The sequence below is a fragment of the Brassica napus genome, chromosome A10 (genome assembly GCF_020379485.1).
Source record: "Brassica napus cultivar Da-Ae chromosome A10, Da-Ae, whole genome shotgun sequence".
In the NCBI taxonomy this organism is placed as follows: Eukaryota; Viridiplantae; Streptophyta; class Magnoliopsida; order Brassicales; family Brassicaceae; genus Brassica; species Brassica napus.
Genome location: NC_063443.1, coordinates 8932629 through 8956045, shown reverse-complemented (window position 1 = coordinate 8956045; position 23417 = coordinate 8932629). Strand labels below are relative to the sequence as shown.

Here is a 23417-nt window from a genome sequence, read left to right as displayed (position 1 = left end):
GTTAACAAATTATAAAAAAGACTGTAAAATCTAATTGGTTGAACAGTTTCTAATAAAGTTAAAGTTAACCTTAAAATTTTAAAACTTTCTTAAAATCTCAAAACTTCATGTAAATTGAAACAAAACAAACCTTCTAAAACATCATCTATATTGAAACGGAGGGAGTATATCTTAATGACATGCATGTGTTTACAAAGCCATTGTAGCCTAAGCCCTAAATAAATTAGGAAGATTAACATACCTTTAATGCAAGATAAATGCAAACATAAAGGTAATCCTTATCTATAGGATTCACCAAAATGGTTGCCGATGACAAAGCATTAGCAGTTTCGTTATGAAAATCCTACTATATCGTGAGCTAAGAATGTACATATTTTTTATATTGCTAATAGGTAATCTCAATTTCTACAACAAATCAACTTGTATGTAAACCCAATTGATGAACATAAATAACAAAATAAAATATCAATTAAAAGATGTGATATGCATTGTAAAAACAAGAGATGACATCACTTTTCAAAAATTTAAAGGGAAACTACATGCTATAGCGTAAAAAATCTATAATTCTTTCTCTAACACTTTGTCCTAATTAACTAGAATAAAGTGTATACTTTTTTAATAGTGTGATTGTGCCTTTAAAAACCTACTAAACATGCAACCACGACAATTTAAAATTAATAATTAGCTAATGTAAAAAATAAATTGTGGCTTCTCTTATTCACATATCACTCTCAAATTAACTTTTAATAAGTTAAAGTGGGGAAGGTAAATAGCTGTGTCATCTCAGGTTTACGAGGCCCGCGACGCAACCTTCTGAGTTCTCTGTGGTGAGAGAAGAACAGTGCTTTACAAGTCTCGTGCAAGGAGAGAAGGGGGAGGCTTTCTGGGATTCCAAAACTGAGAGGTGCGTCTTAGACGACACCGTAGCGGCCGCGAAGTGAAGTCACGATTCATGACTCGCTTTCATATATCTGTATTCTAAAAAGAGAATTCGGCCAAAAAAACACCAACTTTACACGAATCGCCAAAAAGAATCTGTACTCGAGTCTGGACAAAAAAATATTATATTTTTATTGACTTTTTTAGTTTTTTTTTTTTACGCTGGTATATTATAATTTTACAATTATAATATGAGAATGATTACATAGACGATTCGACAACCGACAATACTACATGCCTTATGAAAACCGATGCCTAACTTCATCATCTGAGCCGTTCTATGAAAATCCACGCCAGACCAGATTATTTGCACCATGTTGAAGATCCCTTGTAAACATTTCTTCCGTAGTCGGCATAATTGTTTAATAAATCGCTCTCTTCGGAACTTGAAACCTGGATTTCCTGTAATCTGCAAATAAATTGCATAATCTGGGATTTGAACCCCATACTTGGGTGTAGAAGCCTTTAAACCTTAACTATTAGGCTATGGTGCTTCCACAACTTTTTTTAGTTTATTAAGCAACTTAAGATTGACTGACCATTATAGCACACCGTGAACCCACAGTTAAGAAATTGTTAAGTAGACGTTAAATGTTGGCGTTAAGCGAAACGACGTCGTTTTACATGATTTGAAAATAAAAAGAAATAAAACCTTGGATTTAAACTCGAGTTGTTTAGGACATATGACAAGGTATTTTACCACTAGGCTAATAGCACTTTCAATAGAGTTACTAACACATTTAATTTTATTTGGTACTGATTGAACATAAAAAAAATTCTCTATAAACTTTAAAAAATCTTTAAAATTCCAAAAAACTGAAAAAATTATAAAATTAATTTCGAAATTCAAATTAAAAATAAAATTTTATTTTATTTTTAAAAAAATCAAAAATCTTCCAAAATTTTCATTTTTTTAAATTCCAAAAAATTTAAATATTCTAAGAAAATGCAAAAAAATTAAAATTACAATTATCAGCTAAAAATTAAAATCGCACTCATAATGGGTACAATATTCTCATAATGGGTACAGTATTTATTTTAAGCATTTTAATTTAATTTTAATATGTGGATATCTTTTTATGTGTGTATAATTAATTTCAATTTTTAGCAATTGTTTAAAAAAATTGAAAATTTTGGAAGATTTTTGGTTTTTTAAAGAAAAAATAAAAATTTATTTTTAATTTTAATTTCAAAATTAATATTATATTTTTTTATTTTTTTAATTTTTTGGAATTTTAAAGATCTTTTAAAGTTTTTAGAGATTTTTTTTATATTCAAACAGTACCAAATGTGTTAGTGACTCCAGTGAAAGTGCCACAAGCCTAGTGGTAAAATACCTTGCAATTTGTCCCAACCCGAGTTCGAATCGAAGGGTCTATTTTTTTTTTCAAATCATGTAAAACGACGTTGTTTCACTTAACGCTAACAATAAACAACGTCAAATTTTTCTGTTAAATTTGTTGACGGCGTGCTAAATTGGCAAGTCAACGAAAACATTGTTAATTAATTCTAAAGTCAATGAAAGTGCCACAAGCCCAGTGGTAAAATACCTTGCAATTTGTCCCAACCAACCCGAGTTCGAATCCAAGGGTCTACTTCTTTTTATTTTCAAATCATGTAAAACGACGTTGTTTCACTTAACGCCAACAATAAACTACGTCAAATTTTTCTGTTAAATTTGCTGACGGCGTGCTAAATTGGCAAGTCAACAAAAACATTGTTAATTAATTCTAAAGTCAATGAAAGTTTTGTGTTTTTTTATGTTATCTCAAAAGTTCATGTTTCTTTTGGAAATTCGTGCAAAGTTCGTGTTTTTTTTGGCCGAATTCTCATTCTAAAAATGAATTTCAAGCCAGTAAGTTTCTGTTGGTGGTGAGGAATAATGATGGTGGACTGCTGAATGTATGTCGTCATATCTGAGAAAGATAAAGAGATTAAGAAAATAGACTCGACGACTATACTATAAGTAGTGAAATCAATTTATAGTGTAGTATATATGATCTAATGTAACTATATATGTAAGGCTACTATATTTATTTAACATATATTTTTCTACTAGGTGATTCACTCGCATATATATATACGTGGGAATGAATATTTACATAAAAACTAAATTGTAATAGTTATCAATATTTTTTTTTGGGTGTAATCAATATTTATTTTGTTTACTTTAATTTTATATTTTATATTATTTTAATTAAGCATGCATATTATTTATGAGTTATTGAGTTGCAATGTTTTAATGTATTTGATTTTGTAGAATATTCAACTTTGCTATGATATTTGTTTCTAAAATTCTTGTTGATTTTAATCTTATGTAGTTAGTTTCTTAGTGTTTGTATGGTTATTTTAATTAGAATTTTGTTTTTGTTTATTTTGGTTTATATTGAGATTTGTGAATTTTTGAGAACATACAAGTCACTTATAAAATTTATAAAAAAATAATATTTAAATATTGAAAAATATTGTTTAAGATCAGTTTAGAATTGCATTATTTTAAATATAAATTTACATTGAAAATTTATAAAAACATAAATTCATTTAAAGCTACTTAATGTTTTGAAAAACATTCTTGTAAATAATATATTTGTTTTTGTGTGTGAAGGCAACAATGAATATAAATTGTATATGCCGCATTCTGAACCAATAAACATTATAAAAAACTTTAGCTGGCTCTATTAAAAGTTATAACTTTTGCCTCGATAAAATATGTAGTCAAGTGAATTATTTTAAGCCATTTTCATTATACAGCCACTTTGTGTCATTATGATCTTTCATATATTGAGAGATGAATGGATTTCTATAACAAAAACTATAGTGTGCATCTTAACAGAGAAAATATGATTAAACAAAACCTTGGGGAATTAGTCTGGGCCCTTCCATATCCCCGGGATACTCCCAGGTTAAAAAAAATGATTTTTTGTGAATAAAGTAGAATTTTGTATATTGAAATATTTGTCTTGATATTTCAAACTTAACAAAATTAGTTTTTTATTTGTATAGAGATATGAACATTCATTTATTGTTAAGTTGAAATTTTTAATTATATAAGAAAATATTTATTTAGATATTAAGAAGTGATTAAAATAAGATAGTAATATGATCTTTAACTAACATAAAAAAAAACTTAAATAAGAAATTTTTCAAAATATGTAACACAAAAAATTGTTTCTAATTAACATGAGCGGTTCTTAAATAAGAAAAAATTGTTTTAAGATCTTAAAAATATATTTTTGACTAATTTGATGTAATTATTTTATTAATAAAATATTATATATTTTAATATCATAAGAAAGTTTATTTAACCAACATGAATTTAGGAAAAAAATCTATAACTTTTTGTGAATTTGAGATTTTGAAGGGAATTTGTGTTTGATTAAAAACATTTTATAAATATATTTAAACATTTATAAATTACCATATATTTAAATAGTAAATATATTTCCTTTTTGATATTACATTCTTTTGATATATATAAAATAATTAGTTTCTTTAAGTATAGGTTTTCGAGATATATATATATATATATTTATATTTATATTAAAGATATCGTTTTTTCGTTTTGTAGGGATTCTTTCGATTTTTCGGTGTCTCTTGCCGATCCGTAAGAATGACTCATTTCTCCATTTTCTTGTTTATCAGTCAGTAACTGAATAGATACAGTCTGGTAGTTCTTGAAGGCATATCTTTTTCTTTTTCAAGGTACAGTTTGGTCTCTAGTGCGGTGAAACTTTACACGGGCTTTATAGCCTTAATAGATCGTTGGGCTTGGCAGTTGGCGCTCTCTATCAGTGGACAGTGAAGACGATGTATAGAGTCTCGCAAGTTAGTCATTGAGGCTTGGGATTTGCACAAGCTGTTGTGAGGGATTTTGATGACAGTGGTTCTATCTTGGAGGACGACAGTTCCTCTAGATAATCAATATGTTGGACACAAAATTTGCTCTTAACCGGATTGAATCTAAAGCTCTAACCGGGGTTTCTAGCTCTAGTTGTAAAAGGCTTACAGCTGTGAGTACCGTCACTTGGGTTCGAATTCCGACCACTGGAGAATTAACATTTCGGCATCGCCAGGGACAGAAGACCGACACGTAGCAACACGTGACTAGTCTGGATCACTTATGTGAGGTCACGATACCTCTGTATAATTCAAAAAAAAAAAAAGAATCTGAAGCTCTGTGTGGTATCTGGAATTTGTGTGGCGGTGGGGCATCAACCAAGTTTGTGGATGCAGAGATTGAGTCATATATTTCCTTTAGAACCGACGTTTGCAATCGCGAGACTCTTCCAGAAAACAGTTTCATTTCTGAAATGTCATCGTGGACGGATCTACGGATTTTTCTCGAACACAACAACCTCAGATAGGTCGTGGAGATCTCTGATTAGTTGGTGACAAATTAATGAGGGTAAATCACAAAAAGTTATTTAGAAAGAATATTGATAGATTTTCATAAAAATAATGTTACAATATGTATAGTTTATATAGAGAATAAATCAAATTAATTTTCTAAAATAATATGAAATAGTATATAATAAGTAATGATAAGCTTCATATTCTAAAATTTTGATCTACATCCTAATATTGACCATTGGATTAGGTTGAACTTGTACATCTCCCAATACTCTCCCTCAATCTCATATGTGGTAACACATGACAATCTTCAAAATATAGCAGTAAAAATAACTCAAAGGCTTGTGAAACAACGATGATTGTTAATATTGCGGAAGCTTGATGAATGTCCCATAAATCTTTTGCGATCTCGCGAGTCGAGATAGATGATCTGATTTTTGGTTTGATTGTTTGTTTTATCCATACTACAATGAGATGATTGTTTAATGTCCAATCTTCACGGTAGGGTGAATCAGCTGCCGGTAGACTGCCGTTAAGAAATCTGAATCTTTTGTGAGCTAATAGTCATACGAAATTTGATGAACGAATACTTGAATTGTTGAATGAATTTTCCTTGCTTCAGTTTAAGAAACAAAGAAATAGAGTATAAGTTTGCAGATTTGCAATTTATAGCTGAAATATAATGGGAGTGAATGGTAACCATCATAGGAACATTAGGAATGGATAAGAAAATAATGAATAAGAATACAATTATAAGAATGATCAGGAATGATGATTCGTTATAAAAACTAACAAGGAACAAATTTGCATTATAATTCTCTACAAAAAAAAAAGGAAGGAAAAGGAATGAAGAGGAAAAACTATTCTTCATGAATGGTAATCTTTTTAAAGAACGTTAAGGAATGTAGTGTTCTTCTTCTTTAAATCGTGAATAAAGAAGTTCTGAACGAAGCGTTGTTGTTCTGTGATTTTTGCAAACCAACACGCGAATAAATATTTTAGAAGTTTTTGATGTTTTTAATTTTGTTCTTGCTCTGATACCATAACAAATTGATGAGAGTAAATCACACAAAGTTATTTAGGAAGAATATTATTAGACTCTCGTGAAAATAATATTTTTTTTAACGAACAATTGCATTTGATACTTAAAAGAGTGACAGCCTAAGGGGAGGCATTACAAGCATACGAAGAGCTAATTTAGCCAAGGAATCAGCGAAAACATTTCCCGCACGGGGGATAAAATAAAACGAGATGGACTCAAAACGACGACACAGAACTCTAATGTCAAACAAGATACTCTGGAGCTCAAAAGTTGTCGACGAAGAGTTGAGAAGATCAATGAGAGATTCAAGTCAGAGAACACGTTCATCTGAGAAAAATCATTATCAACTGCATCTAATAGATCAGCCTGTACCTCAAGTGCCTCTGCCACCAGAGGAGACAGAACAATGGAGCGGTTAGAAGAGCAGTGTCTTACGGAGACACCAAGAGGGTCATAAACAACTCAGCCCTGTCCACTAATTCTCGAGACAGGATCCCACGCACCATCAGTGTAGCAACAGAAGCCTGTAATCGAGCGGGGCGTACTATGCGAGGTGAGGGAAGGACTAATCTGCTGTGTGCCTTGGCTGCGGTGTGACCTAGTGGCTTCCTCCCAAGCATGAGCATCAAGAAGTACCTTCCGTGCCACTTCAGGGGCCATCCAAGCCTTATCTTCAAAAATAAGCATATTTATGTTCTTCGATAAATGCCAATAGAGCCGAGGGTATAATGGAGTAGTTGCAAGACCAGTAGGCGGGAGATTGATCATCTTTGTATTACTGGTTAGGAGTTCTCTGAGAGAACTAATCGAATCAACAAAGGGCTTGAAGAAGGCCAGGATTTCTTGCCAAACCTGAGCTGCCAAAAGGACAGGTAAGGAGCAGATGGAGAGGGGTTTTAAGTAGGACACACCGTTTGCAGCGAGGATTCAGCGAGGATCCACTTCTATTCCTCTGATTTGCAGCATTGATCCCACCGGGAGAGCACCTCTCTTAACACGCCAGAGAAAGTTCTATAACTTCGGAGCTGTATTGATGTTCCATATACATTTCTTCCAAGCAAAATCATCAGGAGTTGCAGGCTGTTTCTCTAAACGTGCGGTAGCATATCCGGATTTTTCCTTATACATTTCTGACTTTTCCGCAAGCCATACCAGTTCATCTTTCTTTTTTAGGGAGGTCGGAATGATTTGTAGAATAAGCTCCTCATATTGAGGCAGGTGCAGCCAGATAGCCTGCAGATTCCAATTGTTTTTCTGAGGCAGAATAAGATCTGAGACATGAAGATCCTGGCTAGCACAGGTTGGAGGTCCCATAGGGCACAACGGCGACACCAGGGAAAGCCATGGATCAGTCTAGACTTTTATTGCAATGCCATTACCGACACTCCATCCTAGACTTTTGATGAGTAGATCTCTTCCCCATAAGATACCTCTCCAACCATGGGAGGATGAGTCTGGGATTTGGAAGTCAAGAATGGAGGAGGATGAGTAGTAATTTCTCCTTAAGGTCTGGGCTAATAGAGACGTTGGGTCTTGTATGAGATGCCAAGCAATTTTTACCAACAAGGCTTGATTGAAACACTCAATGTCTCGAAATCCAAGTCCGCCAATGTTCTTAGGTAGTGTAAGTTTTGACCAAGAAAGCCAACACATTTTTCTTACACTTGGTTTTGCGTCCCACCAGAATGGAACAAGCACAGAATGAATCTGTTTGCAAAGCGACGCCGGCAGTTTAAAACACGACATAGCATAGGACGAAATAGCCGTCAAAACAGATTTCAGTAATACTTGTTTCTGTGCTCCAGAAAGGTATCGAGAAGCTTAGCTGATAGCTCGCTGGCGGATATGATCAATGATGCTGTTGAAAATATCCCGCTTTTACGTCCAAAATGCTCGGGGAGATCCAAAGTTTTGCCTATGCCTCCTTCCTTCTTGATACCGAGTGAGAGCTTAACACGGTCTTTTGCAAGCATGGGCGTTTTTGAGAAGAAGGTAATGGCCGACTTGTTTAGGCTGATGCACTGCCCCGACGCCTTCTCGTAACGGGCAAGTAAGGCCAGGAGGTTGGAGCAGCTTGCATGGTCCGATCTTGTGAAAAACATGGTGTCATCGACGAAGAGAAGATGGTTGATCGGAGGGCTGTTTCGTGCTACTCTTACACCCGGAATAAGCCCCACCTCCTGAGCTTTCATACACATTCCCGACAATACTTCAGTACATAGGATGAAAAGATACGGTGAGAGAGGATCCCCTTGGTGGAGTCCTCTCGAAGGTATCACTCTTCCTTGCAGGCCATCATTGATGAGGAATGAGTATGAAACTGAGGTTACAGAGGTCATGGTCCAAGAGATCGACGGTTCGTTGAAGCCCATTCTCCGAAGGATAGCCTCCAAGAAGGTCCACTCAATACGGTCATATTACTTGCTCATGTCCGTCTTAACAGCCATAAAGCATCGCACCTTGGCTTTTGAAGTGCGGAGATAGTAAAGAATCTCATGAGTGATTAGAACGTTATCGCCAATAGCTCGCTTGCGCACAAAAGCCGACTGGTGCGGGGAGATAATCTGCAGTAAAAGTGGCTGCAGTCGGCTCGTGAGAATCTTGGCGATGATTTTATAGTGCATATTGCACAGAGAAATATGGCGGAAATCAGACACCTTCCTGGGGCAGGAGACCTTCGAAATGAGACGGATGTGGGTCTCATTCTGTCTGCGATGGAAGTGTCCAGTCTCAAAAAACTCTCGGATATCCTGGTAAATGTCCTTACCAATGATGTCCCAATAAGAGTGATAAAACCCCGCCGAGAAACCATCTGGTCCAGGAGCTTTATCAGCGTGAATAGCAAATACAGCTCTACGCACTTCCACTCTGTCTGGTATGATCGTGAGATGACTATTATCTTCATCAGAAATACACGGAGTTAGGGCCTCGTGGACTGTTTCAATGCTGTCAGAGCTAGAGGGGGTAAAGATGGACTGGAAGTATGCAAATATGATCTTCACGATTTCTTCTTCAGTGTCGCAGATAGTGCTCGTAAAAATAATGTTATAAGATGTATAGTTTATATAGAGAATAAATCAACTTAATTTTTTAAACTAATATATTGATGTATATACCAATATTGACCATTGGATTAGATTGATCTCGTAGATCTCCCAATAGTTGGTCACTTATGTTGTTAGAGTTGGAAGCTCGTCGCTTTACTAGTCTTTTTACACATGTTGGTTCACCTCCTCTTAGGGGTGTTCAATCCGGATATCGGTTCGGTTTCGGTTCGATTTGTTTTGGTTTTTCGGTATTTTGGTTAGTAAAATATAACTACCATTCTAAATCCATATTTACATCGGTTCGGTTTGGTTTATATACCGTCGGTTTATTCGGTTTAATACCAAAAACATAATTATTTAATTTGAGATCATATTATATGAATTTTAGAGTCATGTTTTCAACGCAGTCATCTACTAAAAAAAATTACATGTTTAAATAAAAGAACAAAAATAAAAACGCTTCTATCGTCTAATATTATAATCAAAACTAAAATTAAAATCAAAGCTTGAAATTTTGAAAATATAAATAAAAAACAAAACAGAAGCATGAAAAAAAAGTTTTCTACTCTTTCATATTTAGTGTTCATCAAAGTCATGCTTCTTTGATTGAACACGAAAGTCTGTTCATTTATAGACAAGAAAAAAAATTATGAAGAATTTCTACTAATTGTTGTCCATCAATTTACAAAAAGATAAAAAAAAGACTAAGAAAATAAGAAGCGTCAGTTGCGATGAATTTTTACTTAATTATAGTTCAAGAGTTTTACAAATTAGGGTTTCTTTATTACAGTAAAAAGTATGGTAATAGTTATTAGAAAAAAAACAATTTATATAACAAATAGATTTTCATGCGTCGTTATAAAATATATACATATTTATATGTTTCTACTTTTGATCGTTTTTGCTCGATTTAATCGGTTATAAACCAAACCATATCCAAATCCTACGGTTTTTATAAAATTATATCCATTCGATTTGTATGGTATATACCAAAACCAAACCATATTGTCTATTTCGGTTCGGTTCCGGTTTTACCATATTTAACAGCTCTACCTCCTCTTTAAATTTGCATGTTTGTCCGTTCCTTTAACCTAATATTTCTTCTAATATTATCACTATTTGTACCGGTTAACTAAAATTTGTAACTATTCCGATTTCCATTTTTGAAGTTTAAGAAAACAAAAATACAGTACATGTGTATTGTTGTTTATCAAATAAAAGCGTAGAGAGAAGTTTATCTCTAAAGACATCCAAATGTTTGAGCCACACACTGAGAACTAGGCGGAGGCTTCAGATTCTCCACTCGTCGAAACTTATTTTCAATGGCGTTCACACTGTCCACCACAAAGACCAGAATGAACAAAACAAACAAAGATATTGATTCATACTGTAACAGCAGGTGATGTTCGGATTCGATATGCTTAAGACCTTATATGAGGCGGCCTTGGCTTTTGGGTTTAATCTTTTTTCAGAAATCCACAAATGCGAGCGATATGAGAGCACACATTTTTGGGGCTAAAACCAAAACAAAAATGAGACAAATATTATACGTATGTGATGTTTAGTCTCTTATTTGGAGGATAAAATGGATATAAATTTGGACTAATTTAAATACTTGTTGCGATGGTTATCAATATCATATATATATAGTTTTGCTAGCAAATTCTCTATTGGCTAGTTTGAGATAAAGGGTAAATCGGGAAGAAAAGAAAAAGAAGATAGCAACGACTGTAGATAGACATGTTGGGGTGGGGAAAAACATGTAAGGATCTTTTTCAAACATCCCATCTGGAACACTTTGTGTCTAATAGTGTCCCTCCATCATAGAATATAAAATACATCACTGTGCCTGTCAGCGAATCGACTCTAGGGTTTACTCAAAATCATGGATCCCAACACCAGCACCGAGCCTAAGGTGTCACAACAACCCATGGATGCAGGTTGCCCTGATCCCTCTAAGTCTCTGGGAAAACGCAAGGAAGAACAGCTTCCAGAAGCAGATCCTGTCGACGACGAAGGAAGCGGGGAAGAGGATATCGAAGAGAAGGGCAGCAGTGAAAGCGACCAAGTTTGGGGCTTTGATAGTTTCGAGGGTGATGACTACGTGTCGCCTGACGAAGAGCCTGAGGATGATGATGAAAGAGAGTACCGTAAATACGTGCGCCATTATCATGAGACACGGGTAAGTTGTTTCTCATTAGAACGATACACCGTTAGATTTTCTCTAATCATTACTCTCTCACCGGAACTCTGGATTTTTTTAAATATAATTTAGGCTACTGTAGAGTCTCTTTGCAGTGTTAGTTTTTTTTTTTCAGATGCAATTTGGTTGCTAAACACACATTAAAAAACTTAATTACATTGTTGCTGCTTTTTGTGTGGTTATAGGGTTTCAAGGTGGACAAAGAAATGATCCCCAAAAATCTTTTTCAAGGATTACGTGGTCTCGATCTCAATCGCTACTTTTTCAAGCCTAACCTCACGGGGCGTGAGTACATGGAGATTATGGTCAAGGTGGCTATTGACAAATACAACCAAACACAGGCCAGTACAAACATATTCAATAAAGCTCATCTTCTTCTTTTCTTGTATTGATGATTATAACTAATTGATCGAATCTCATTATTTACTGTCTTATTTTATTTTTGTTATAGAATAAGATGCTGATTCTTGACCATATCGTGAGGGTGGTGGTGAGGATGAGCACTGGAGTTAAAGCTTATATTACTTTCATGGCCAAGGAGACTCCCGAAGGAGAGCTTGTAGAGTACCAAGCTAAGACTGAGCGGAAGGCATGGCAGAAAGACATTCATGCCATCTTTTGCAGACCAGCTTCTAAAGGTAAGGGTGACAAAATTTGCTTTTGATTTCCTGTTTAATTGAAATGTTATGCATCACTACTCAATCAAAGACACATTTAGAATGGATGAAATTATCTGGAACCACGGGTAGAATTAACAACTTGTGTGGGAATTTGTTTAAATCTGTGCACATCTGAAAATGTCTCAAGACTTGTTTTCTTTCTCTATGGTTATGCGATGTTTGAGGATATGATGTGTTACTCTTTGTTTCGTCTTTATTGTGATGTGATTATTATAACTAATTATTGCCTAACGTTTGTATCTTGCCTCTCAAAGACAAACACTAGAGATTTATACATGATGGAGACAAACTAAGAAGCCATTTTCCTTTATGTGTCAAGATCTTTATGCACTACAGGGGGAGAAAAATGTACCTTAAAAAAGGGTAAGATTTTTACACAAAAAGAATGACGAGATAACAGAACAGAAGGAACATTTCTTTATACCAAACGAAGAAAAGAGAGCTCACCTGTTCAGAAGCATTTATTAACTTCTGCAACAAACAAAACCCTAAACTTTGAAGTGGGAAAGCGAAATGCAGCTGAAAGACTTCATATAAATATATTATACATATATATGCATGCATAGGCATGTATATTAAAACTAACGAGAGAAAAATAGACGAATAACGTTAAAAAAGTAACTCATTAATGAAGACTGAAAGTGAAGTGTAAAATTAATAAAATTGTGAGTTCAATTAGTCACTTAAATATCCAAAAGAAAAATTATTTTGAAAGGATCAATTTGCAACTTATGACTTATGATGTTTCGTGGCAGCTTCGTGTGTGCGTGTCCCACTACCTTAATAACGGTGGCGTGTAAAACGTAAATTACTAATTCCTTTCAAAATTAGTTTTGTCAGAATAAATTACTAATGCCGCGGGTATGTTGTTTCTTAAAATAATTCACCAGAAAAAATAATTAGATTTGCTCGCTTTCTGTGTAGTAAAACCTGGCAAAGCATATCTTACGGGTATTTAATTCTCAAAAAAAAAAATATCTTATGGGTATCATGATGAAGCTTTATATATGTATACCCAAATGAGTTGATGTAAAATAACCAAATTGATTTGACAACCTCGCTAATTTTTTGTTTGTAAAGCATTGTCTCAAAGTTTCTTTTACGTAGCTTCTTCTTAAATCGGTTGGTAAAAAGCCCTTCTTAAATCGGTTTCGAATGGTAAAAGCAGTTTAAACGGGACAGATCAAGCAGATTATGCAAATTTATTTTCGAATGGTAAAAACAGTTCAAGCAGGACAGATCAAGCAAATCATGCAGATCAAACAGGACAAGTGCAGATCAAGCGGATCATACATGAGAGATGCAGATCAAGCAGGACAAATTACTTTTGAAGTTATGAATGGCAAAAGCAGTTAAAAATGCAGATCATATATTTAAACAATAAAAATTACACCAAAATATCAACATATAATATAAATAATACATAACAAAGATAAATGAATTAATTGAAAAATATTTAGATTTTCCCATAACATATTTGCGATATTAAACTAGTGTTTTGAAAACCGGACCGGCTGATCGAACCGGTCCAACCGTGACTCAGTGAAAAAGCCGAGTCTGGTTCGGTTTAAAACGTGGATTTCAGAAAAACAAGTAAAACCGGCTAAAAACCGATAAAACCAGTGAACATGTTCAATTTCAAAACCCGTTTTTAAAAAATCAACATAGAATTAATGTGCTTTCAATTATTATTAAATTTAATATTTAATAGTTAATGTTTAACTATCACTATTTAACTAATTTTCTCTTTAATTTTATTTTCTTAAGAAAGAATGTAAAAAATTCCTTTTTGGTTCTCATATACTATTCTTATTTTGTTATATTCATAAAATTTAAGACTTCAATTGTAAGAATAAATAAATATGGTAATTTGAACCGTTAATTATTTGGTTTTTATCAATTTCAATTTACATAATATTTTCTTGTTTATTATATAGCTAGATTTATACTTATTGTATATATATATATAATTTTAAAAAGTTAAATAAAAAAACCCCGTTGATGATTACATATTTAAAAATATCTAATACATATATTCCATGTAATGTATGTGGTTTCTACGAAAGCTTCATTGTTATTAAACTCTGTGGTTCTAAATTTGAAGCTTCATAAATATTAGTCGTTTTTACATTCATATATTATAGATAAAACAATAAAAACATTAATTTGTAGAAAAATTTACTATATGTTAACAAGAAAAAAAAAGAATTAAATCTACTGTATTTGTATTTGATAAGTGAAGTTACCTAATAATAGAAAATAAGAGAGAAAAGTATAATAGTTTTTAAAAATTTAATTTTTAGAAATTTTTTTTATTGGTTAGAAGCGAGAGACAATGGGTGAACTTCTTTAAAAAGTGGATGTTTAGAAAATGAGGCAAGAGAACTGCCTTTTGTACAAAAAGACAAAAAAAAAAATCAAATATGCAGTTATCCTGTCTTTTACTTTTAGAAACAGGAAAATAGTGAATGAGGATTTAAAAACAGTTCTCCTGCAACACATATGATCTGTCGTTATTCTCTTAAATATATTTATTTAAGAAAAACAATATTAAAGATATTATTTCTAAATTAATCATTTATAAATTAATATGATTTTCTGTTATAAACATGAATATTGAACTAAACTAATGAACTATTTTTTTTTATAAAGTTAGTATATCATATAAATTTTAGTTGTTATTAAAAATATATTTATAATTATACATATATAAATTATATTTTCATGTTATGCATATAAATATAGTTAAAATTTAAAAAAAAGTTGTAAGCATGTAATAAAAGTTGTTATAATACACCTAGCATTAGAGACAATATTGCATATATGTTATGGGCAAATCAAAATATTTTATTAACTATTTTATCTTTGTTTATGTATTGTTTATATATTATGTTTTTGATATTTTAGTGTAATTTTTATTGTTTAAATATATGGTCTGCATTTTTGAACTGTTTTTGTCATTCATAACTTATAAAATTATTTGTCCTGCTTGATGTGCATCTCTCTTGCATGATCCACTTGATCTGTACTTGTCCCGCTTGATCTGCATAATCCGTTTGATCTGTCCTGCTTGAACTACTTTTACCATTCGGAACCATTTTAGTGTCCAAATGGAGGAGAGGAACAAGTGATGTTCTCCTGCACATGCAGTTCTCCCGCACTGCATTCACCATTCACCATTTTCTGTTTGCAAAAGCAGTTCAATCGGGAGATGTGCATGCAGTTCAATATTTTTTGTTTTTTTTGTGGAAAAAGCAGGAGATCTGCATGCAGATCTCACCCGCTAACATTTGGTGGTGTTGATCTGTTTTTTTTTGTTTGGTCAATAAATAACTTTGTTACAACACATAATTTTAAAAATATATTTTTCTAGTTTTATGAATACAATATTTTTATTTTATTTTATTTACAACTTTAACGATACAAAATTATCACTCTCTACTTATTATTTTTTGTCATATAATTTTTAATTTTAATAAATAAAAAAATAAAAGAAGTATAAGTATCTTATAAAACATTTACAGGCATTTAGGCCGATCCTATAAATAATAGGCTTCAAATGGTAAAAGTAGTTCAAGCAGGACAGATCAAGCAGATCATGCAGATCAAGCAGGACAAATGCAGATCAAGCGGGAGAAGTGCAGATCAAGCGGATCATGCAGGAGAGAACCAGATCAAATAATTTATTATAACTTATGAATGACAAAATCAGTTCAAAACTATAGATCATATATTAAAACAATAAAAATGACACTTAGATATCTAAACAAATATCTTAGATGTTATAGGATAAGCCGAAATGCTTGTAAATGTTTTATAAGATACTTATACTTCTTTTATTTTCTTATTTATAAAAATTAAAAATTATATGACAAAAATAATAACTAGAGAATGATAATTTTGTATTGTTAAAGTTGTAAATGAAATAAAATAAAAATATTGTATTCATAAAACTAGATAAATATATTTTTAAAGTTATGTGTTGTAACAAAGTTATTTATTGACCAAACAAAAAAAAAGCAGATCAACACCACCAAATGTTGGCGGGTGAGATATGCATGCAGATCTCCTGCTTTTTCCACAAAAAGACAAAAAATATTGAAATACATGCAGATCTCCCGCTTGAACTGCTTTTGCAAACAGAAAAGAGTGAACGGTGAATGCAGTGCGGGAGAACTGCATGTGCAGGAGAACTGCACTTGTCCCGCTCCTCCATTCGGACACTTAAGCAGGACAAATGCAGATCAAGCGGGATAAGTGCAGATCAAGCGGATCATGCAGGAGAGAACCAGATCAAATAATTTATTATAACTTATTAATGACAAAATCAGTCAAAACTATAGATCATATATTAAAACAATAAAAATGACACTTAGATATCTAAACAAATATCTTAGTGTTTGAATGGGGAGGCAGGATAAAAGCAGGTCAACTGCATGAAATTTATTGCCAATCAAACTTTTTAAGAAATTTAAAAGGCAGGACAGAAAAACTGCACATATTGTCATTTTTGTTTCTACTTCTCCTAAAAAACAGTTCCATTGCTCTTCATGTAGTTCACCTAATTTTTAGAGCTATTCGACAATTCTTTTTTCTTTTTCTTTTTTTTTTGCTATAAACAATCCTTTTTTCTGACCAATAGCTGATCTATTCTAAACTAAAAACTTGGCAGAACATTAATTAGCATACTATGCAAATCTTTTTATAGGTTTACGTCATTTAAGAATCATTCTTTTATTTAATTTATTTTTGAAATTATTTAATTGAAATTAAACCAATTTACTAGCAGAAATGGAATAGCCACTTTGTAATAAAAATAATGATCTAAAAAAATATTATCTACTTTGTTCAGAATTGATGCACTAGTAATTTTGTAGTTGTACCTATAATACATGCATGCAAATATAAATTATAAAGTATATATATTTTCTAACTGAAAGTAGAAAATTTGTAACATTTTAATTCATGCATAATTACATAGTAAAATAAAGAATAATATTACTAATTTCAAAATAAAATTGTATACAAAAATTTATATAATTAATGTAAAACAGAAGTAAGAGTAAATTTATATACATATATATATATATGAGCATATTTATTTAAGAGAACATTATACTATTGGTATTATTATTATTTTGTAGGCAAATCAAAATAATTTTCTTTAAACTATTTTACTTTGTTTATGTATTGTTTATATATTACGTGTTTTGATATTTTGTAAGTATCATTTTTCTTATTTAAATATATGATTTGCATTTTCAATCTGCTTTTTCCATTCATAAATATAGTAAATTAGTTGATCCGCTTGATATGCATCTCTCCTGCATGATCTGCTTGATCTGCACTTTTCCTGCTTGATCTGCATAATCCGCTTGATCTGCACCGCTTGAACTACTTTTACCGTTCGGAACCTTGGCTTCGAATAGTAAAAGCAGTTCAAGCAGGACAGATCAAGCAGATCATGCAGATCAAGTGTCCGAATAGAGGAGCGGGACAAGTGTAATTCTCCTGCACATGCCGTTCTCCCGCACTGTATTCACCATTCACCATTTTCTGTTTACAAAAGCAGTTCAAGCGGGAGATCTGCATGCAGTTCAATATTTTTTGTCTTTTTGTGGAAAACCAGGAGATTTGCATACAGATCTCACCCGCCAACATTTGGTGGTGTTGATCTGCCTTTTTTTTTTGTTTGGTCAATAAATAATTTTGTTACAACACATAACTTTAAAAATATATTTATCTAGTTTTATGGATATAATATTTTTATTTTATTTTATTTACAACGTTAACAATACAAAATTATCATTCTCTACTTATTATTTTTTGTCATTTATTTTTTAATTTTTATAAATAAGAAAATAAAAAAAGTATAAGTATCTTTTAAAACATTTACAGGTATTTCGACCGATCCTATAACATCTAAGATATTTGTTTAGATATTTAAGTGTCATTTTTATTGTTTTAATATATGATCTATAGTTTTGAACTGATTTTGTCATTCATAAGTTACAATAAATTATTTGATCTGGTTCTCTCCTGCATGATCCGCTTGATTTGCACTTGTCCCGCTTGATCTGCACTTGTCATGCTTGATCTGCATGATCTGCTTGATCTGTCCCGTAAGCAGGACAAGTGCAGATCAAGCGGGACAAGTGCAGATCAAGCGGATCATGTATGAGAGAACCAGAACAAATAATTTATTATAACTTATGAATGACAAAATCAGTTCAAAGCTATAGATCATATATTAAAACAATAAAAATGACACTTAGATATCTAAACAAATATCTTAGATGTTATAGGATCGGCCGAAATGATTGCAAATGTTTTATAAGATACTTATACTTCTTTTATTTTCTTATTTATAAAATTTAAAAATTATATGACAAAAAATAATAAGTAGAGAATGATAATTTTGTATTGTTAAAGTTATAAATAAAATAAAATAAAAATATTGTATTCATAAAACTAGATAAATATATTTTTTAAGTTATGTGTTGTAACAAAGTTATTTATTGACCAAACAAAAAAAAAAGCATAACAACACCACCAAATGTTGGCGGGTGAGATCTGCATGCAGATCTCCTGCTTTTTTCACAAAAAGACAAAGATATTGAACTGCATACAGATATCCCGCTTGAACTGCTTTTGCAAACAGAAAAGAGTGAATGGTAAATGAAGTGCGGGAGAACTGCATGTGCAAGTGAACTGCACTTGTCCCGCTCCTCCATTCACACACTTTCGAATGGAAATGTGGGAGAAAGGCAGTTCTCCCGCCTAAGCAGTTCTCCCGCACTGCTTTCACCATTCAACTGTTTTTGATTTTACAATTGCAGATAACGGGAGATCTGCATGCAGTTCAATTTTTATGTCATTTAGTAGAAAAAGCAGGAGATCTGCATACAGATCTCACCCGCTATACATTTGGTGTTGTTTGTGGGAGATCTGCACATATTTAACTTTCAAATATATTTTATGTTTTATAAATACAATATTTTCATTATATTTTATTTACAACTTTAACAATATAAAAACTATCCTATATATTTTTATTTTTGTCAAATAATTTAACCTTTATTTAAGTATTATATTTATATAATGTGTGTTTAATTATAATATGAATTATGCCAAATATAGTAATATAATTTAAATATATATACTAGTGGAAGAGATATATGTTTTTCATTAAATTCTAATGTTTTCATATTTTGATTTCAAAATTGCACCAGCATAGTTTTAGTGCAAGATTTATTATTGTTTATGTATTATATTTCTATATATATGTTTTGATATATTTTATCATAATTTTTATTACTTAAACATATAATTTATTTTATTTGAACTGTTTTTTTATCATTCGAAACTATTTTACTTAAATATAATGTTTTCATAATTTTTATTACTTAAACTATAATAATCGTTTGATCTGTTTGATCTACATGCATGATCCGCTTGATCTGCATCTCTCCTGTATGATCTGCTTGATCTGCATCTCTCTTGCATGATCCCCTTGATCTCATTTATCTGCACCGCTTGAACTGCTTAATGGTGTAAAAAGCATGTTGCTGATTATGGTAACCTCGGAAGGGTTGAATTCACACCGTTTGTCTAGGATGTGACAGACTATGAATCAAAACTAGTTTTTGGGTGACAACTGAAAACTCATATTACTATATATTATTCTTTTTGTTTTAATTAAGCGTAAACATGTCAATTAACTACTCGCAAGCATCGTTTCTGGAACACATTCCTATATCAGGAATATGCTATCTAATAGTATTTTTCAAAGATCTAAAAAGTTTGTCAGACTGAAAAGAGTAGTTTTTTCAAGAATTCGTGAATAACTTAATATATAATTGTTTATCTATAAACTAATCGCAGTGTATGTAGATGCCTATGTGCGGAGGTATCTTGATTAGGCCCTAGTCTGGATGAGGATAATTAGGGTTAGGATGTGACATGCAATCCGTTAAACCAGCTAGTGAAGTGAAGTTCACACTGCTGCATTAGCAAACTCCATACATTCTGACCGAAATAAAAAGTTGATCTTTTACTTAACAAGATTTAATTTCTAATAAAATAATAATATTAACTAGCTATGGATAATATTAAACTACTATTTGAAAAATACGATGAGATCATGTACTTAAACTACCACTGTTCCATTACAGTTATTAATATTCTGTTTTGCATCTGTAATTAAATTATTAACCTGGAGGATAAGATCATGTCTCATTATAACTTGTTGTTTCTTGGGAAAATTGCTTTTTTAGGCCAAAAAAATGATAACTATGTTCTATTAGACTAATCTAATATCATTTATGTCTCATTAGGCTAAATATTTTTAAAATGACCATAATATCCTTAATTTCAATTATAAATTTGAAATTATAATTAACAAAAAAATTATTAAATATTAAAATATAATAAATAATTAAAATGATTAAAATAAAAGAAAAAAAGAAAAAATCCCCTAGTAAAAATGGGATTTTAAATTTCTTTTTTTAATTTTTTAATTTTTTAATTTTATAAAATAGATTTTTTTATAAAAAAAATAAATTTTTAAAAGTGATTAAAATAATATAAAGCATAAAATCGATTTTTAATATATGTTTTTTGAAAATAATTTTTTAATATATGGAAATAGAATATTTCCAAATATTTTCTACCTATATTTCAAATATAATAAATAATTAAAGTGATTGAAATAGAAGAAAACTTTAAAAATCCCCAAAAAAATATGGGATTTTGAACTTTTTAAATTTGAAATTTTTTAAAAATTAAATCGATCATTTTCTTAACTTTTTGCAATTTTTTAAAAATGATTAAAATAAAAGAAAATATTAAATCAATTTTTAATTTCTTTTTGAAAATTGATTTTTTAATACACGGAAACAAAATATTTCCAAATATTTTCTTCCCATATTTTCTGAATTGATTATCTTTATCCGTAGAATCTGTAAATCTCCCAATAGTTAGTCACTTATGTTGTTAGAGTTGGAAGCTCATTGCTTTACTAGTCTTTTTACACACGTTGGTTCACCTCCTCTTAAATTTGCATGTTTGTTCGCTCCTTTAGCCTACTGTAAGTAGAATACAGTAAATATGTTTGAAATCAATTTGTAAAAGTTTTAGATTTATAGTATTTGTAGATTCTGACTTCTACATATTTTAGATTTATAGTAATGTGTAGATTCTGATTTCTACAGATTTTAGAGCAATAGGTTAAGCGTAGAATGTGTATTCTAAATATTTTTAGATTACTATTATTTACATAGATTACAACATAATTTCTTAAATTAATATATTGATGCATATACTTAATATTGACCATTGGATTAGGTTGATCTTGTAAATCTCTCAATAGTTAGTCACTTATGTTGTTAGAGTTGGAAGCTCATTGCTTTACTAGTCTTTTTACACATGTTGGTTCACCTCCTCTTAAATTTGCATGTTTGTTCGCTCCTTTAGCCTAGTATTTCTTTTAATCTCTTATATACTTTAAAGAAGAAGTATTGTAATAAATGTGTTCACACTAAACTAGACACATGTCACATGTAAAAGCATTGTAATAAATGTGTTCACACTAAAATGGACACATGTCACATGTAGAGAGCTTTTCAGCCAAACTCTACATAAATATGTTCACACTAGGGCTCTGAATGGTGACTGCGGGTTGAGTAGTGCTGGACAAGCGGTTTAATTGCGCTGCGGTTCTAACAATTATAAAAATGTATAGATATAAGGTATATATAGAGATTTTTGTTATTGTTAACTGCGGGGCGGGGCGGGAAGGTGGTTACCATTCGAAGCCTATGTATTTTACTTTTTTTTTAATATAAAACTCACATACATGGTTTCTTTACGTTATTTTTACTTTGTACGAATAGAGCTAGACAAATTATTCATAAATTTTGATTTGATTTGTTATCCGTTTTGATTCGAACCGAAAAATCCGGATATCCGTTACTCTACGAAGCAAGTATCTGTAAAAAAAAAAGCAAATCACAAATATCATATTTATAGAAACGGATATCCAATTTGATCAGTTATATGCATATATATACATATATTTAAAGAATTATATATACGTTATATATTATAGTTTATATAAATTTTACAATATTTTTGTTTTTAAATAATTTCATTTTAAGAATTTTATTTATCATGTATTATTTTGAAAAAATGACATTTAATATTAATTAACAGTATCTTTATATATTTATCAACCATCTTTATATACTTTTACATACTACATGTGCAAATTGACGTGAGCACCTTATAACTAAGTATTAACCACAACTGAAATATCTAATTTTTTTTTAAAGTTAAAATATTCTTTTTTCTTTTTGTTTCTTTTACTATCGACCAAATCGTAGTAATTTGTCTTAATAAATTTTTTTTAACTATTATCCGTCTAGAAACTATAATATGAAACTATTGGTTCGACATCACGACTATCTAAGATTCATAACATGAAAATAAATAAATAATAGTAATTTTTGATTATCAGAGAAAAAAATCCCCAAAACATCAAACATTTTAACCGAACAAACCAAATAAATATTGATTTAAAATGATAGTTATATTTTAGGAGATTAAAAACCAAAAAACAATCTAAAACCGAACCGATATCCAAATTAAACAGATTAATGTCTCCTTATTAAAAAATAACGAAACTAATAATCACATTCCGCGCAAGGCGCGGATTAGGGCTGGGCAAATAAACCGAACCCGAAAATCCGAACCGAACCCGATCCGATAAAAATGAATCCGAACCGATCCGAACCCGACATAAATACCGAATGGATCCTGTTTTTTGGTATTTTGGGTTATGGGTATTATCCGAACCGAACCCGGATCTAAATGGATATCCGATAAAACCCGAAACATTTAAAATCACAAAACGAACTTCTACCAAATATGATCTTAATTCTTAATATGTATCCAAATTACTTTAAGATATTATTAAACTTCTAAAATAATTATATGTTACGTGAAGGTTGATGGTGGAATGTGGCGGTTGATGCCTGAAGTTTTTAGATTTTGGTTTTGTTTTTATTGAATAATGTTTTTCATTTCATGAGAACTTATTTTTTGTTTTATGATTTCATTTATCTGGTTTTCTTTCTATCACTAACTATGTTTATCTT

At 31.2% G+C, this 23417-nt stretch overlaps 1 protein-coding gene across 1 annotated transcript; it reads left to right on the top strand.

Annotated features, from left to right (window-relative positions):
* Positions 1–9878: 9878 nt before the first annotated feature.
* LOC106370235 lies at positions 9879–12481 on the top strand. Its single transcript, XM_013810285.3, has 3 exons — positions 9879–11560; positions 11767–11922; positions 12033–12481. Exons 1-3 carry the CDS (start codon positions 11264–11266, stop codon positions 12243–12245), a joined length of 666 nt encoding a protein of 221 aa, XP_013665739.1. The 5' UTR covers positions 9879–11263; the 3' UTR covers positions 12246–12481.
* The last annotated feature ends 10936 nt before the right edge of the window (positions 12482–23417 follow it).

Coding starts and splice junctions, on each gene's coding strand:
- LOC106370235 (XM_013810285.3), top strand. CDS start 11,264: ATGGATCCCAACACCAGCACCGAGCCTAAGGTGTCACAACAACCCATG. Junction 11,561..11,766: donor GCCATTATCATGAGACACGG/GTAAGTTGTTTC, acceptor GTGTGGTTATAG/GGTTTCAAGGTGGACAAAGA. Junction 11,923..12,032: donor ACAAATACAACCAAACACAG/GCCAGTACAAAC, acceptor TTTTTGTTATAG/AATAAGATGCTGATTCTTGA.